Here is a 17,726-nt window from a genome sequence, read left to right as displayed (position 1 = left end):
GTAATACACTTTATGAAACGAAAGCGAAATGGAAGATTTTCTAAATAATGATATTTCACAAAATTAACAAAATACAACTTGAATGAATTTTACATGAAGGCTTATTTTTTGCCTATCAAAGATATATCACATGCCAAGCTTTTTCACTCTACACTACTTGAGTACAGTATTACTCATCTTGAGTACTATTCCGGACAGATACAACACCTCACCGATATATCTAATCATTGATTGAAGTGACCATTTTGAATCAATTAACAGACTGCTGGTACAGAAGAAGAAGAAAAAAAACGTATTTTACAAGTAGCTCATTTGGTACCGGTCAGAAAAGTCAATGAAACTATCATTATCATCATTAAAAAGTGTGAAAAATCACATGACATTATAATTTACCCGATAAATGCCCAGATTCAAGGTTAAAGTTGGGTGGCGACAAAGACGAGAGACAGTTATCTGAAAGGTGAGGGGTTCTAATTTTATCAGCAAATTGTGAAAATAGTACAGAGAAAAGTGAGAAAAGAGAAGAAAAAACAGTAGAAGAGTGAGAAGACTGATGAGGGATATGATGCAGTGACTTTACCAGCATCGATGACATTGTCAAGGTCACGTGCTGGTATAGAAGACCTCCTGACTGTTCGGACACAGAGCGCCTCCCTGTTCCATGATAAGCATTCTGAGAAAGAGACAGAGTGTGTTTCGCCGATTTGTTCTCGATCATTAAGCGTCCCGCGCGATCGGTCTGTCTTGTCGTCTGCTATTGTTTCGCGGACTTACGACTTGGCTGATGCGCAGGGCTTCACGCGGGGACGAAAGGCAGAGCGACATCGTGTTTTATAATAAGCATTCTGAGAACGAGACAATGGAAGCGGTATCGTGTGTTTCGCCGATGACTTGTGTTCTCGATCATTAAGCGTCCCGCGCGATTGGTCTGTGAGTTTACTTCGTGAATGTCTTGTCGTCTGCTATAGTTTGTTTCGCGGACTTACGACTTAGTTGATGCGCAGGGCCTCACGGGGACGAAAGGCAGAGCGACATCGTATTTTTATGATAAGCATTTTAAGAAAGAGGCAAGGGGGAGCATGAGAATGTGTACTGACCGCCAATAATTAAACATCACGCGCGATCGTCCACGTCGCTTTAACTTTGTTCACACCTGTCATTGTCGCTTGTCTGCTAGTAAATGTGGACTGACGAGGTGGTCGATGCGCACGACTTAGCGGGGACAAAAGGGAGAGCGACTCCCTGTTTTATGATATCGAATGCGGGAATGTCACCTCGTCTTAATACGACATTACACTATGTTGCAAATCTCTTCGTCGTCTGCTAATTTTTACATGTATGTGCTCTTACGAGGTGGCTGAAGAACACGGCACCGTAGCGAACTTACCATAACGGACGTCTTCGTGGTCGGAAAGTTTTAGGTGGTCGATAGCCACGGTATCGCGGTTCCTCGTCGTCTGCTAGTTATTATTTAAACTTTGGAATTCGTCAATGAGCACGGCATCAAGAAAGAATTGACGCAGAGCGACGGCCTGATCAACGATGCGCACGATAACTAAGATAGGAAAGTGATATGAAAACTGTTTGGCATTTCTTTGATGCATTTGATTCCAACTCCATGATTTAAAGGTTGTCGCCACTCACCTGCTCACCAAATGCAAATAGGCCTATACATTATTTGTTTTCAATAGCTTTTCGTTTACAAGACGGAGTGGCAGTCTTTATTATTACTTTAATCAAAACCAATCTCGCAATGGCCATGGAGACAAAGCGGAAATCGTTTTTTATTTGTGACATTTTGAATGAGAATTTTTCGGCATTTCGTCACCGCGGTGCCGGGGCCTTGGGTTATGCGGCCAACATGAACGCATACACCATGATGAAGGCGTATACGGGTTACCATGCGACCCCAGGTAAATATATCCCCATTTACTGTAATATCATCCTCCTCCACTCCTCCTTCTCCTTATTCTTTTCTTTTTTCTTCTTTTTTCCTCCTCCTCCTCCTTCTTCTTCTCTCTGCCTTTCTTTTCTTTGTTTTTCTTTTCGTTTACGTTTTGAACTTCTCTTTTTTATAATCCCCTTTCACTTTTCATCCTCCTCACCTCCTCCTTCTCCTTCATCTTTTCTTCTTCCTTTCCTCCTCCTCCTCCTCCTTCTTTTTCTTTTTTTTTCTTCTTCGTCTTCTTTTCATCTTATGTTGTGTTTTTGTAATAAAAATAATTGCGGTTTATTTTGATAAGTACGAAGTTTATGTGCGTCTTATTTCTATCTTTACATTCGTTGATAAATATATATTTTTGTTTACATTCTCTCTGTTTTCAATGGATATCGGTCTCCACGGAGAGCTATACCGTATTCGCGCCTAGTATAGAACATGTATTTGATATAATCTGCGAGAAGTTGGGATAGGTATAATTAAAACTACCTGTTAGTGTTGCTTGTAGACATAATTGTCATATTATCTTTTCTAATTCATGATTTTCAATTGGCAATTCAACAGAGAAAAAGGCTTGAATATTGATAGGAAACAGAGGGCAGAAAACTCGAGACGATGGAAGTAGAAAAGAAAGAGAACTAGCCGGAGGAAAGAGTGGGAAATATAGTAGAGTGATAAAGGAGAGGGAAAGAGAGGGGGCAGTGGGTAATAATGAGGGGTTGATGACAAATATCGAGACAATGAATCAGTTGCTACTTAATGAGACTGGTATGTTTTTGTGGAAGTAAACATGAGAAAGGATAGCGAAAATGTTAAACTTTAAAAAACATTGCGTCGAAGATTTATATTATCGAAATAAGTGACAGAATGTAAAATCACTTTCGTTCTTTAAATACAATCAGGTAATTCTCCTTCAATGCAGACATTATCTTATCAGTAGGCACGGGCTCTGATACAGGGCTCTGTTTCTTAAAAACTTGCTATCAATAACAAATACTAAACTTCTATGACACATTTTTTAGCCAACCAATGTCACGATTTCACTTGCTTAGAACAGTTATTGCAACAAAGTATTGATAACAAAGTTTTATCGAATCAGGGCCTGAAGTCTTCTTTCCAAAACAGATACACTGAAAGAGTTTTCTATATACATTGTACATATAAGTCGTAACGCAATCATAAGACGGCTTTAATAAGTTTAGATTGATCTTAATGTTCGAAGTGTGCTTTCAAATATACCCTAAGTCATTAAAGCTATTTTAGACAAATGATATTGATACAAATAAATGAAGAAAAAATACATCCATTCAGTCTATCATTAATTTTGTGCAGGGTTTAAACAAATTCAAAGGTGATAATATGGGTTTCTATGCAAATTCTGATATTATGTTTCTTCTTATAGTTCACAGAAAATGTGTCAATTTAGAAAAGATTTAACAATGATCGAGAAATTTATATTCTACATCAAAAATCATTAACACATGTTTGTATCGAACGTCCCTTTTATCATTATTATTCAGTAAGATTGGACAATTTGCCTTCATTTCTGAAAATGACGAAATACTTTGAAAGTTCTCTTTGATTTGATATGTTTATATATAGTTCAGAGGCGTACAATATACTTATAATGTTTCGTGTTATATTTATGTATGTAGTGTATATTTCATATTTTATTAAATGTTCATGCATGTTTCATTATTTTCTTCCTTCTTTTCTTTCGTTCTTTCTGGGAAGAACAGAGCCTTGAAATTAATTGCTCTTAATAGAGCAATCTAGCCAGATTCTTTTTAAATGTTTTGTTTTTGTTTGGTGTTCATATTTATGTATATATATGTTTTATACGGAAAAAAACCAAACCAATGCAAACATAATGATGCAGAGCAGATATATGGGCCTTTTTATAAATCTTGATTTTGGGGGGATATTCTTAATTAATTTCAATCAAATTGTATTTTTATTTATGGGAACCTATAATCTACAAGCTGAGCTTTTTGATAGGTTCCTCACATTTCCCCCTGTATAACCTTCTATTCAATACAATTAATTTCGACGTCTTTTTAAAGAATTAATTATATAATGTGACACTTTTAGTATATTTCATATCATGTTCTAATTTTGTAAATTATGTGAATTCTTTTTTGTGAAATGTGAAACAAATAAACTTGAAACTTGAAACTTGAAACCTTGAACATTTGTGAATTTCAATAAGTATTCCTTTTTGTGGCAAAGATTCAGATATTTAGAAGCAGTTATTTTCTTAAATTAGGGTTCTGGAGATAATTTCTCATCAAATCTAGCATGGATAATGGATCGCAAATTTACTATGACAATCTACTTTGCAATCAAAATATAGTTTTCATTTGAAATATGAAATTTGTAAGTGAGTAATTCTGTGCCAAAGTCATTTAATTTTCCTTTGATCTATTACAGCACCATCTATTTTGTTGAAGAACCGCAAACGATGCATTCAATCAAATATACTCGATACAATATAGGAAGATCGCTCCAATCTTCTAAAATATTCTTTGGTCGGATTAATTCTTAGGAATCGAGTTTTCACTTTTTAATCTCGGAGGGGAGATTCGTGGATGTAATATTGCATTTAATTTTTACACCTTCATTTATTTCTGACATGTGAAAGGTTTAAATCAGAAAGAAAACAAAAGGAACGAATAAATTCGGAGCCTCGTATTTTGCTTTAACTTACTCCTCTATTTGGCAGGAAACCAATAAGTAAGATTTGTACAAAGTCGACAATCACTTACTTTTAATCCAATAAAAGTAAATTAATTCTCCTCTATTTTGTCCTTATTTGATGTTTTTGCGATAGGAAACAATCTTTGAACCACCTCCACCTCCTGCCTGACACCTCGTTTCATCATTTACACTAATTCCTACCCAAGACCGAACACAAATTAAGAGAGTAATTCAATAATATCACATGTTTAATCACGGTGTTCGTCGCTGAATGTTGACTTTAATTGTTCGGGACTAATCGTGCGACGCTCAATCAATGTATTACTGTCATCTCGAGTTGGAAATCATCGCGGAATCTCTCTTGAAACGCGATGGTTTGTTTGGGATGTGTTATGGTCCACATTTTGTATACTGAATTTGATTTAATTACTGGAAGGATTATTTTGTTGGGTGTAAATTCATCTCCATGTAGTCTTTGATTTGACACGCCACACCAATTCATTTAAAAAAAAGGGGAGACATCGTGTTAATCTATGATTTTTATAAGGACAAATTAATGTCAAAGTGTTGTTCATCATAATTATTTAGAGCATTTCTGCAAGTTTTGTAATGGCGAGACCTTTTTTTTATTTATATATGATCACATCTTTCTCTTTCTATACGTCTCTCTCTCTCTCTCTGTTTCTCTCTCTAATATCTCTCTCCCACTCTCTCTCTCTCTCTCTCTCTCTCTCTCTCTCTCTCCCTCTCTCCCTCCTTCACCCATTATACGTCAGTCATCAATAACTTTTTACTTTTTGATAACATTAAGCTTAAATAAGGATAATGAAAATCTTGCAGTATAACTTTCTTTCTACCTTTTTTCCCAATGACACATTCAAAAGTTTCTCGTGAGTCCTGACAAAAATGCCATATCAAATCAGCAAAAGAAATTAAAGCGATCTAAAAGAAAAAAGAATGATTGCAGGGCAAGAGAGTTGCTCTTAGAAATTAGGCCAAAGGTGTGAATAAGTATGTCTTTATTCCCACCACTTTCATTTTACCTCTCTTCATTTACTTCATTTGGTTTGACATATTGCAGGAATGGGAGAAGTACGCCAGATCTTAAAGAAATTGGATTTGGCCCATTTCAGAACTGTTACCCATTTGAAAACACTTAAAGCTAAAAAGTGAAGTCTATTTCCTTTATAAAACATTTACTTTAGCTCTGTTTAGATGGCTTAGTTTTCATTTTTGTTCCTTGCTCGCGTGTGCATGGTAGATATTATTAATAACAATTCTATCACCAAGTCGCCGGGTCTTATCGAATTAGCAGCCGCTAAGTGATGCAGCGGTGATGTCAGGCACGCAGTACGGGGACGTTTCGGCCAATCTCCTCGACATCGATACGTTCAATTATCAGCCGTCTTTTACTTGCCATGCTCCGATTTGACCGAGTAAACATTATCTAGACAGCATTTGCGATCAAGCGAGAGAAAAGGCAAACATTGATTCTATTCAGACTTGCATCTCAAAGCCGATTAATCAGTCACCTTGTTCTTAAAATCATGTCTTTTTGCATCTTATCAAATTTTTGATGACGAGGTCCTTTCAGTTTTATTCGACTTTTCAAAGTCAGAATTCGCCACGAAAAACATGAAGACAATAAGGCTGAAATGTCAGTTGTTTGTGATCATATCCATACCAAACTGTTTGATTAATACGATGTCAGTGATAGAAGAACACATTCAAAAGAATTATTTGAGAATACTTTTATGTTTAAATTTGATGAAAGCGGTGTTTTGTTGCAAGTTGTTTGGGCCCATGCACTTTAATGTGCTAATTTCTGAGTCGAACAATTCAACGGAAATATTTTGTATGTACAATCTCAAACAGCAGTAAAATTTTCTGTCTCATTGTCAATTTGAATATATTCAGTTTTCACTTCTTTCATTTTTGTCTTTTTCTTCTTTACAATTATTGATGTTAAGGTAAATTACCTTAACATCAATAATTGTTTTTTTTCACACCCTATAGGTTTAATACAGATCCATCAACTCAGATCACGATGAGAACATTTCGAGCAATGTTTTTTTCAGAATGAGTTCAAAATTTACTCGTAAATAGAAGTACAAGAATCACTTACAATTAGTTTACATTTTCAGTCCTCTGCATGGTATAAGAATCTTACGACGACTTTTGTGATGTGGGCCTCGTCAATGTCCATGAAGAATATATTATTCATCAAATCAAATATATAATTATTCTCAAATAAATCTTATGAATTGTGTTCAACGTTTTGTATCACTCACTTTATCATACATTTTATTATGGATATCATCTCAAACGACTTTCATTTCAACCTCAGTGCCTTCATGTTTCTTGTGGCGAATTCTGACTTTGAAAAGTCGAATAAAGGACTTCATCGTCAACAATTTGATAAGATGCAAAAAGTAATAACTTTGCCGTTTATCGTGGATTTTCTGTACGCGTTGTTCAGTTGGTTAATAGCATGTCAAACTGCATTTGATAATCTTTACACACCCATTCTATATATTCATAAAGGGGAGAAAGAAATGACTAGTAGATGAATTAAAGGCGGACATAAATAAATTTCAAAAAAGGAAACACATTAATATATAAGACTGCCTATCATGATAGGTCTGTTCGAAATGTCATCTCGGATCGAGATATATTTCTGACAGATAATTATATTAAAATAAGTTTGCGATACCACCTTAGTTATCACGTTTTCTAATAAAGGTTTACTATCCAGTAGCAATAATCTATTGTAGCAAATTGGACTTCTAGAAATATAGGGTGCAGGGGTGATAGCCTGTAAAACTTCGGGTGCCAAGCATACGCTCATATCTCTATCAAACGAGAAAGAGAGCATATTGAGTATAATGGCAAGGGATACTTTATTCATGCGTATTTTTTAAATTGAACGTTGGATAAATGCTGAATGCAATAAGGTATTACAGTGACTTTTTAGTTCGGTGTAGTGGTCCACCTGCACACCCCAATCAGTTATACCGGGAGGAGAGACCCGAGGGTTACAGAGATTCAGTTCGCTTTTCGCCTCTCAGGCACAGGTGATACCACATTATATAATAATCCTGATAATAATAATAAAAGATCTATACATATTCCGTTCTTACTAATTATGTTGTTCTTTTTTTCTCTCGTTTGTTTGTCTTCCAGGACTCGGTGCCAATCTAGCATTGAACATCTTATATCCATCCCTCATCTCTACTCCATCAATACCTATCCTGCCCCACCACGCCCCAGCCACGCCCACTCCCCACCTACTCAAACACAACTCCGCTACCAGTGTACCACCAGCGAAAGTCTACCCTAACCGCAGGCCGCTCGACACCCAGAACCACCCGGGTGGATGCGGCTCGGTGTCCGTTTCGGAGGCTCATCTACCAGCGACACTCCCGATCAAGCCGCGGAGACCGAGACGGCGTCGAACAACTTTTACCCCCTCCCAACTGGGGGCGATGGAGAGGAAGTTCCGGTGTCAGAAATACTTGAGTGTGGCGGAGAGAGGGATGTTGGCCGATCGGTTGGGCCTGAATGAAACTCAGATCAAGACTTGGTATCAAAATAGACGGTAAGGACATTTAAAAAATGGTGATGCGTGAAGATTGTGAAAAGGAAATGGAAATAATGAGGGTTAAAAGAAGATGAGGAGGACGAGGTGGAGGATGAGGAGGAGGAGGAAGATGCTGATGATGCTGATGATGATGTTGATGTTAATAATGATACCCGGGGATGTTTCACAAAGATCCTAAGTCAAACTTAACTCTAAGTTGGACTTAGAATTATGGAGAGCCATTTGTAGCCTTAAAATAAAATATATTCAAAAGCGAAAAATTAAGTATTTCAGAATTTTTATAAATTCCACATCAAGAACATGGAATCTCCTTGATGATAGAAAATATGAATGATTTGAATCAACATTATTTTGTATGCCTTTAAAAAAAAACTTAACAAAATATTTTCATAGATGCTTACGACTTTCCACTTAGAGATCAGTTTAACTTAGGATCTTTGTGAAACATCCCCCTGGAATGAGAAATGATATTGATAATTATGATATTTACTATAGGCCTATAATATGAAATTTAATTTTAAATTTAAATTAAGCAGTTATTATTCATTCTGTTTTTTACTGGTAAAAAGTTACAGAACAATTTTACAAAATAAATTATCATCATAAACAATTATACAGTAATGGTAAACTACATTCATAACAGCTTTAATAGTTGGGTGAATTGCACAAAATAAGTTTTGTACGATGAGGATACCGACAGAGCGAGAGAGTAGAAGAGGACAAAGGTAGGCGGGTAGGAGGAGGTGGGTTGAGCAGTGAAGAAAAGAGAGAGAGAGAGAGAGAGAGAGAGAGAGAGAGAGAGAGAGAGAGAAAATAAATGTTATAGTTTAAAAAGTATGAGGCGCTGATATAAACTTTTTCATGCGGTAATTTCAATATAATGACAATCATGACAATGGGTGACGACAGAGAAGGAGAAACTAAGAGAAGATGGACAGGAGAGAAGAACGAAGGTGATGAGGAGGGCAGAAAGAGGATGAGGATATCAAAGCGGGAACGCACTTATTGTACTATAATTGCGCCCCCTAAAAATAGCAAACAATGCATAAGCGGTGCCCGTTGGTCCCCCATGATCCCCTTTTTCTTATGTTAACTGAGAGCTGATTTGATGAGATATCCACCTGTCAGTGACCTTGCATGGAGGTCTAATCCCTCCTGGCCAAACTAGTGCATACGGGCTTTAAGACAGGGCAGTCAAGAGAAGGAAGAGGAGGAGGAAATGGAAGAAGAGACATTGGAGGAGGAGATGGAGGAAGATTATTGATGGAGGATGAATAGAAAAGAAGGAAAATTATCTCATACATTAATTACCGAACTCCTAACATCAACCTTGGACGCACTAACCCTAACCAGAACTCAAATATTAAATTGCAATCCTATCGCTATCCCGGAGCAATATTGTAGCAGGAGCAGTATTTAATTGTCGGATCACCTTGCAGGCGGAAGGATGATGACTATAATATAGAGAAGGGGGAGGGGGGTGAGCAAAAGTTATACAAATTACCATCTTTGAACATTCTAATGATATCACATCAATAATTTCCGACCCCTCTAAACAGTCACCGTAAGATAATTTTATACATTCATCTATACAATCAGCATGCTCATTCAGTAGCACACATCATGAGAATACAAATCATCACTCGGGGAATAAGACCATTGATATAGGGTCAGTTTAGACAGTTCAATGTCGCTATAAATCCTAACCCCCTCATTCCGATCCTGCCACACACCCTTCTCAATGTTAATTGCCTCTCAAATAAACAAATTAAATGGTTGTCGTTTTAAATGGCCTCATTCCTGGACAAGTGGTGAGTAATATTGAGCTGCATGAGTTATTCACTACAGTCCGTCCGGCGAAAATGTGGAAGATAATGTCAAATGAACAGTATTTGCGCATAATTATTTTGTGCATTGATGTGCACTATACGTCTTTGCATACGTACGAGGCGGGTGGAGGAGGATGGGGTTGGAGAGATGCAGCCCCCACTCCTTATAAAAGGGGAACCGTGATATCATATTTGGGTAGCGAGGGGTATAAATTACCTTTTTAACTTTTCATATCCTGGGAGCTGCCAACATTTTACTTTAAAGAATTGCATGACATCAAAAAGTTAAACATTGAACAAGATTAGTTTATCTCAAAAGAGACTTGTTGCAATTAAAACACGATCGCAACTATTTTCGAAAAAAGATCTACTCAAGGGCAGTTTCAATACCTTATTGTATGTCCCCATACAATTCATGTTTGGATGATGTAATACGTCATTGTCATATTGATTTCCCACACTCAAATAGAGGACACACACAACTATTGAAATTGTCTTAGGTTGATATTTCGAAAGTTATTGCTTTCGTGTTTAAATGAATTTTCTGTTGCTTACTAAGAATTGAAAGTTTACTATCTGGCCTGCCTTCCCCTCTCGGAAAAAAATATTAGCTCCTACGCCCCATGGGCATTGCGTACGTTCAGAGACAGAAAGGCGTTATTAACTTTATGTTAAAATATATGACCCAACGCCTTGTTGTCTCCAACCAGACGATTTAAAAAATACATCGTCCATGTGATATATTAAGACTAGAAGAAGAATTTACATTCCAGATTTGCATAGCTCTTCAGCGATTTCTTTCAAAATCTTGTAGTAGCCTTATTCGTCTATTGCCTCCCCTTACCTCCCTGCCCTACCCTGCCCCCTTCCTCCTCGCCCTCACCTTCCCATTTATTACTTTTCCCTCCCCATTCCCCTCCCCTCCTCAGGGGCGGATCTGGGGGTGTTTAACCCCCTCCCCCCTTGGGCTGCCCCCCAAATTTCAGGGGGGGGGGAAATGATTTTTTGTTTTGTTTAGTGCTCACTACCCCTCCCCCCCCCCCCCCCCCCCCCCCCCCACTGAGCGAAATATTGGTCTGCGCGATTTTCAAATTTCGCTCCCCTACCATCTTGGAAAATCTTGGATACCCCCCCCCCCCACTTTAGCAAGAAGCTAGATCCACCCCTGCCTCTTGTTCCCCTTCCTTCTCCCCTCCCCTCTCCTCCTCCCTCCGCCCCCTTCCAATCCTCAGCCCCTCCTTACTTACCCGCGCCACGCTTTTTGACAAATGTCGAAGGTGTAGGGACACGCGCGCTGAGTGAATTGTGACCATGGAACAAACCTGGCTCCAGGGAGGCTATTAGTATTTATGAACATCTCTCATTTTCTCTCCTTCGCTCCAATGTGCTAACATTAGCCAGTTGAGAGATTAACGTTGGACGTTTATAGCGCTCAACTTGACGGATGGACATTGCGACCAACGTTACAGAAAACAGCTGCTTCTTTCGATTTTCTTTCAGTGATGGTTGTTTTTGTTCCAAATCCGACGAAAAAGGGTCAAGTCGAGAGAAAATGACGGGCAAGAGAAACTAAATTATGTGGAATGTATATACATTAAATTGACAAATTTACATAAAGTTTGATAGATTAATTAATTTAAGGGAAATCCAGCCCACATAGACAACTACTCTAAAAGAAAGCAGAACTAATCAGAGAAGCAAACTGATGAAAGTTTTAACTAAATCTGACCAAATAAAAGAAAGTTATGAATTTTTGAAAGTTGCTATCGCTATACATGATGTCAGTGTGATGTAGTGACGGACTAATTGCTCAGGATGGTCTATTCTTTTTAGAGAACCGAAATTAATATCTATAATAAGTTTTGAGTAGTGCCCCAAGGGAGAAGGAACTTAGAGGGAAAAAAAATTAATGATATTTTTTTACACGGCAAATGGAAGAGTTATCCACGTCCTACGTCACAATCCACTGGCCGAAATACCAATTTGAGATACGCAAAGACTTAGTGATTTCATATTTAAAACACTCATAACTTCTTTACTATTGATCCAATTTATTTCAAACTTTTACCATTCTGTTTTTGTTATTTTCTGCTTCCATGCAAATCAACTTTTTACAAGGGTTGGATTGCCCTTTAAAGCAACATAAATTAAAACATTTTCCCCTTTTCCTCTGTCTGTCACTCTTCTTTCTCTGTTACTCTCTCACTTTCTCCTCATTTTCTCTTCTCCTCTCTCTTAGAACAAAATGGAAGCGACAGACTGGTCCCTCGGAGAGGATGGAAGAATTACGTCTTCACTTTTGTAACGAGGATGGCTGCCCCGGACGAATGCGCAAACACGTCCGCGATGTCGTGGGCACTGATCTGATTGGCTCAACGACCTTCACGTGCGCTACAACGTCACCATCGTCATCACCGAGCATTAGCCAATCAGAAGAGGAGAACGATTCAACCGAGAAAAGACTTCTATCAAACTTTCCCCAAAGCTCACCCGAAAGCTTGAAATAGACTGATCATGATGCGGAGGATCTTGGAAATCTAGACATTATTGCTTTCGTGATGATAGAATTAGACCTGTCTGTTTGATAGCAGAAACATGATTTCGCTTTTTATCTTCGCCTGATATTTACCGAATGGACACTACAAGGATTATTTTAGTTGTTCTAAATGAATGATAATTTTTTTCCCGGTTAGTTTATGTCAAATTAATTTTGTGTGAAGAAATATTGCATGCATGAACGGGGATAGAGTGCGTCATAATGATGTCATCATAAAGCCAAAAGGACAAACACTTTTGCACCTTCCCTATCCCAGGTGAAGCAAATATTGTTGATAAAACTTTGTTAATGTTAAAGCCCCACTGAACTACTTATAGCTACTTGCGCCCTCTATATATCAAACAATGCCTAATCGGTGACCATTCATAATGATCCCCCATGATCACCCTTTTCTTATGTTAATTGAGAGCTGATTTGATGAGATAACCACCCGTCAGTGACCATGCAGGGAAGTCTAATCCCTCCTGGCCAAACTAGTGCAGAGGGGCCTTAAACAGTACTCTTTTGAGGGCCCTGTCTTATAAAGAACTGTTATTGATGCTAATTGATCGCAAGTTGAAATCAATTGTAACTGTTACAAAAAAGGACTGTAAGTTTGCAATTGATTGGAGGACTTGCATTCAATATGGATCAATCGCAGCTCTTTATAAGACAAGATTAACATCAATATGTGTGGAAACTACAAAAAAGATCAAATAATTCTCCTCTGTTTATGCTTGTCATGCTAATGTTCTACCATGGTCAATTGACTGTAACTTTGTATTGTGTTTTGGATGTAAGTTTGTTATGCATGAACAGATCTTGTATCCAAAAGTGGATAAACATTCAATTAAATGACACAGTGCACCACAATGTTTGCTTAATCATAATACTTTTTTTTAATCAATGAACAGAATATATTTCACTCTTTGATTTTGTACAATTCAAACACGATGATCACAGAATCTTTTTATACAACACACATAGCAGCCTCATAGCAACTTCTTCTTTTCTAATACTTGGGATTTTGAGAATGCCAACAAAACAAATACCAAGGCAGTATACGGGTATAAGCTACTGTGCACAGGCAGCTTTTTATACATGCAATTGCATCAAATATATGGCCATAATATACATCCTTAGTTCTAATATAGTAACGGCGTATAAAGTGTGCAACATCTGCGATTTTGGAAGTAAACCCGACATAATATCATCTGTGTGGAGCCACCAGAACGTAAATCTGTGTTAGAGTACACATACAGTAACACCTGCTTTAATAACAACCACCTGTCTATAAAGAACAAATTATGAATTTCCCTGGGACATTGTACGGTCAAACGTGCTTCAACGACAACCTGTACAGTAGGATCACCCGTCTATAAAGAACAAATCTTTTTCATTTTCATTGAAAACTGTGTCTTAGTGAAACAGGTACCATATGGTACGTCTATGATGTATATGATATTAAAAAGAACCTGTACATAAAGACCACCTGCCTATAAAGACCACTTTTCTTGTCTCCCTTGAGTGGTCTTTAAATACCGGTACAGGTTTTGTTGTATATGAGTTAACACCATTTTGGCTCCAGAGCATATCTCTGGTAATATTCCCTGGCTGGGTGGAGATGAAAAATTTACTTTTCTTGCAAGAAGGACCTACATGTATAGCCAAGAATTAGACAAAGCCTATTTGGGCAACTTGGCTGACTAATATGGTAGTTATGGCACTGGAATTTGAGGTATAGAGTTTACAACTTCAGGGGGGTATTTCACAAAGACTCTAAGTCAAACTTAAATCTAAGTTGGACTTAAATATTATGGAGAGCCATTTGTAGCATTATAATGAAATATATTCAAAAGCAAAAATTCAAGCATTTTAGACTTTTCATAAATTCCACATCAGGAACATGAAATCTCCCATGATAATAGAAAATATGAATGATTTGAATCAACATTGTATGCCTTTTAAAAAACTTTTACAAAATATTTTCAAGGATGCTAATGGCTTTCCATAATTGTTAAGTCCAACTTAGGATCTTTGTGAAACACTGCCCTGGTGTTATGATTCGCTTTAAGGAAATGTGTGATATACTTCAATGAAAAAATGAAATCACACTACTTGACTTGAAATGAAGTAGTTGCCTGTTAATATTACCACTTTTTCATTACCAATCAGGACATGAATCATACATAAGTTCAAATTAGGATACTTTTCTTTGAACACTGTTTTTGAAGTAAAAAAAAAATTAGTTAAGAATGCAAACTACTTTGCCTTGAATAAAAGGCTGATTAATATAAACCATTTGGTGTTAAAAGAATAAACATGTTTTAACAATAGAAAAGTTTTGGTGAAGATAATAATCCACTATTTTTTAGTAATTACAGTTATATATAACCATTATTGAAGATTTATGTTGTTTCCAATTCACATAATTTTGTAAAATACCAAAATACCTCCTTTGCTTGGTAAAAACTTGTTTGGAATTTTAAAAATATAAGTGTTAATCTTGAGTTTTTTCAATGAACTATTAAAGATAACATACAAAATTATAATAAAAAACCTTGTAAAAGCATCCTGGCATTCATTTTGGTAGATTCTGTAAACTGTTGATCAAATAAATATTCATTAAATTAGATCATGATGAAATAACTATAACATATAAAAGGTTAAATACTGTCTCATCAAGTCATAGTTTGACATAAAACATGTAAAACATTTCTGAAAAAATAACAATATGAAATATTTAAGGCTTGTTACGATATGACATGGTAAACACTGAGCTCTGTTTATAAGATACAGAAATGCTTTGCGTATTACACTTTACATAATCATAAAACTAACCGCCCTGTTTTGCCGTTTATATTTGAACGAGGCCTTGGATTGTAGAATACGAAGGAAAGGCCTGTTATTTTTTTTTTTAAGGCAACAAATCTCTGACTCATATAAACAGTTCGATATTGATTAATATCCATTTTTTTAAAAGAGGTTCTTAATAACTGATACTTAATGTTTCTGTGACAATTGTGATTTTCAAATAATATCTATCAAAATCGCTTAAAAGAGGATAGGAGAAAGTACCGGAAGTAGTATTCGAACCACTTTCTTTAAAATTGACATGGACTGGAAAACAAAAGAAGTTTGGAATTTGAAATGACTGGGGAGCAACTGTGGCCTGAGCATGTTTGTATAATTTAAATACAGAGGGCTGAGCAGCTTATTTTTATAGTGTAATACACAGTCTACATGAGACGATAGAAAATGGTCAACATGATTGCACAGCCTTTCAAGAAATAAACTTATGGGCAATTCAATAGCCCTGCGCATCACATATTGAAATGTGAGAACCGTAAAATGCCATATTACATAATCCAAACAAAAATACTATTAGCAATGGGGGATTGAAATCGCCATGAATTATATTTCTCGAAAGCATTGCGATCAAGTCGGTCACTCTTATACACAATCACACTCTGTCCAATAACAGCTACAAAATTAAAACTTCCAATTCGAAAATTTACAGCAACATCGGCTAAACAGTTACATAACAAACAAACAAAATGCCATAACATGAAGCCTGGGGCTCGAGGAGTACCACATAAAACTCACACATGGATGATGCTGTAAAAGGTGAAACACACGAATAGAGATTCTCATTTACAATTTGTTCATGTTTTTCACCATACACATCTCCATAGAATCCTTCCAGACGGCTACCTTCATTTGTTGTGCATTGCGTTTTTCATACAATGACAAAAAATAGCAAGTAAAGAACACGCTTGCACAGGTGATTCTGTTGCCGTATTGTGGAAAAAGAGAGTAATAGTCATGTCAGCTTAGCAGTTATTGAATAAAAATAATGTTCCAATATTTTACTACATGTATTTTATGCATTCTGTACCGGTAATTGAATCACAGAGCAGGTAATTCTTTATAAACCTGCATTTTCTTGTATGAAGACAAAGAACAGTTATAATATCACAAAAATGTTCCTCACATTCTCCAATTAAAAAAACAAAATAAAAACACAATATGCTAATTACACAAGCTGATAAGTACAAAGTAAACGTCAGTTATACATACAATGAACGCGTGTGAATACAACATTCAGAAGTCCACTATTTATGGTAAAAAAAGAAATAACAATGCAAAAATACTTGATATATATTTGTTAAAACCTACAATTATTAGTACTAGCAACTGAACAACTCAATCAGTGTTGCCAAATCATGCTCATTCTTCCCTCATATATTTGTACATCATAGATTTAATGCATACTACTAATAGCACTGTCAAGAAAATATAAGAACTCATATTTTTTGTTATACATAGAAATAATTTCCCCCCTCTATTTCTAATACTGTAAAATTCTATCGAGGAGGGCACTTTGCTCATTGTTCATTAAGTCTTTCATACATCCCTGGTTTCAAGTAAAAGATGAGCAGTCTCACTTTTATTTGAAAAAGAACAACATGGCAAGACAAACGAGTTCAAACTGGAACACTTGTATGCACGAATAATTGGTAAAATAGAGAGAAAATATTTCAACGTAGAGGTTAGACCAAAATGCTTGATTCTTGATGTTTTTATAATCCCGATGGTAGACCTGGGGGGGTTTTCACAAAGATTCTAAGTTGAACTTAACTCTAAGCTAGACTTAAACATTATGGAGAGCCATTTGTAGCTTCAAAATAAAATATATTCAAAAGCAAAAATTCAAGTATTTTAGACTTTTGGTAAATTCCACATCAAAAACATGAAATCTCCCATGATCATAGAAAATAAGAATGGTTAGAATAAAAATGTTATGCCTTGTAAAATAACTTTTACAAAATATTTTCATAGATTCTAACGGCTTTCCATAATTGTTTAGTCCAACTTAGAGATAAGTTCAACTTAGGATCTTTGTAAAACACCCCCCTGGGTTTGTTTGTATTGGGAATACAGCCATCGATTGGATCAACAAGGACTAAAATAATAGGATCTTAAATATTTTACTTGGTTCCTCACAGGATTAAAATATTAACTCTCTTGTATCTACTAGTAGCATTCTATCAACAATTTGTTTCAATTCTAGATCTGAAATACAGTTAATCGTGCAGGTCAGCATTGTTTCTAAATCAGAAA

General features: G+C 36.4%; 1 protein-coding gene across 1 annotated transcript; it reads left to right on the top strand.

The window, feature by feature from the left end:
• Positions 1-1,861: 1,861 nt before the first annotated feature.
• On the top strand, positions 1,862-12,699 carry LOC105436602 (brain-specific homeobox protein homolog). Its single transcript, XM_030997211.1, has 3 exons — positions 1,862-1,913; positions 7,820-8,234; positions 12,306-12,699. Exons 1-3 carry the CDS (start codon positions 1,862-1,864, stop codon positions 12,571-12,573), a joined length of 735 nt encoding a protein of 244 aa, XP_030853071.1. The 3' UTR covers positions 12,574-12,699.
• The last annotated feature ends 5,027 nt before the right edge of the window (positions 12,700-17,726 follow it).

This window comes from Strongylocentrotus purpuratus, unplaced genomic scaffold (assembly GCF_000002235.5).
Source record: "Strongylocentrotus purpuratus isolate Spur 01 unplaced genomic scaffold, Spur_5.0 spur5_scaffold_4, whole genome shotgun sequence".
Taxonomy (NCBI): Eukaryota; Metazoa; Echinodermata; class Echinoidea; order Camarodonta; family Strongylocentrotidae; genus Strongylocentrotus; species Strongylocentrotus purpuratus.
This window is presented reverse-complemented; position numbering and strand designations above follow the sequence as displayed.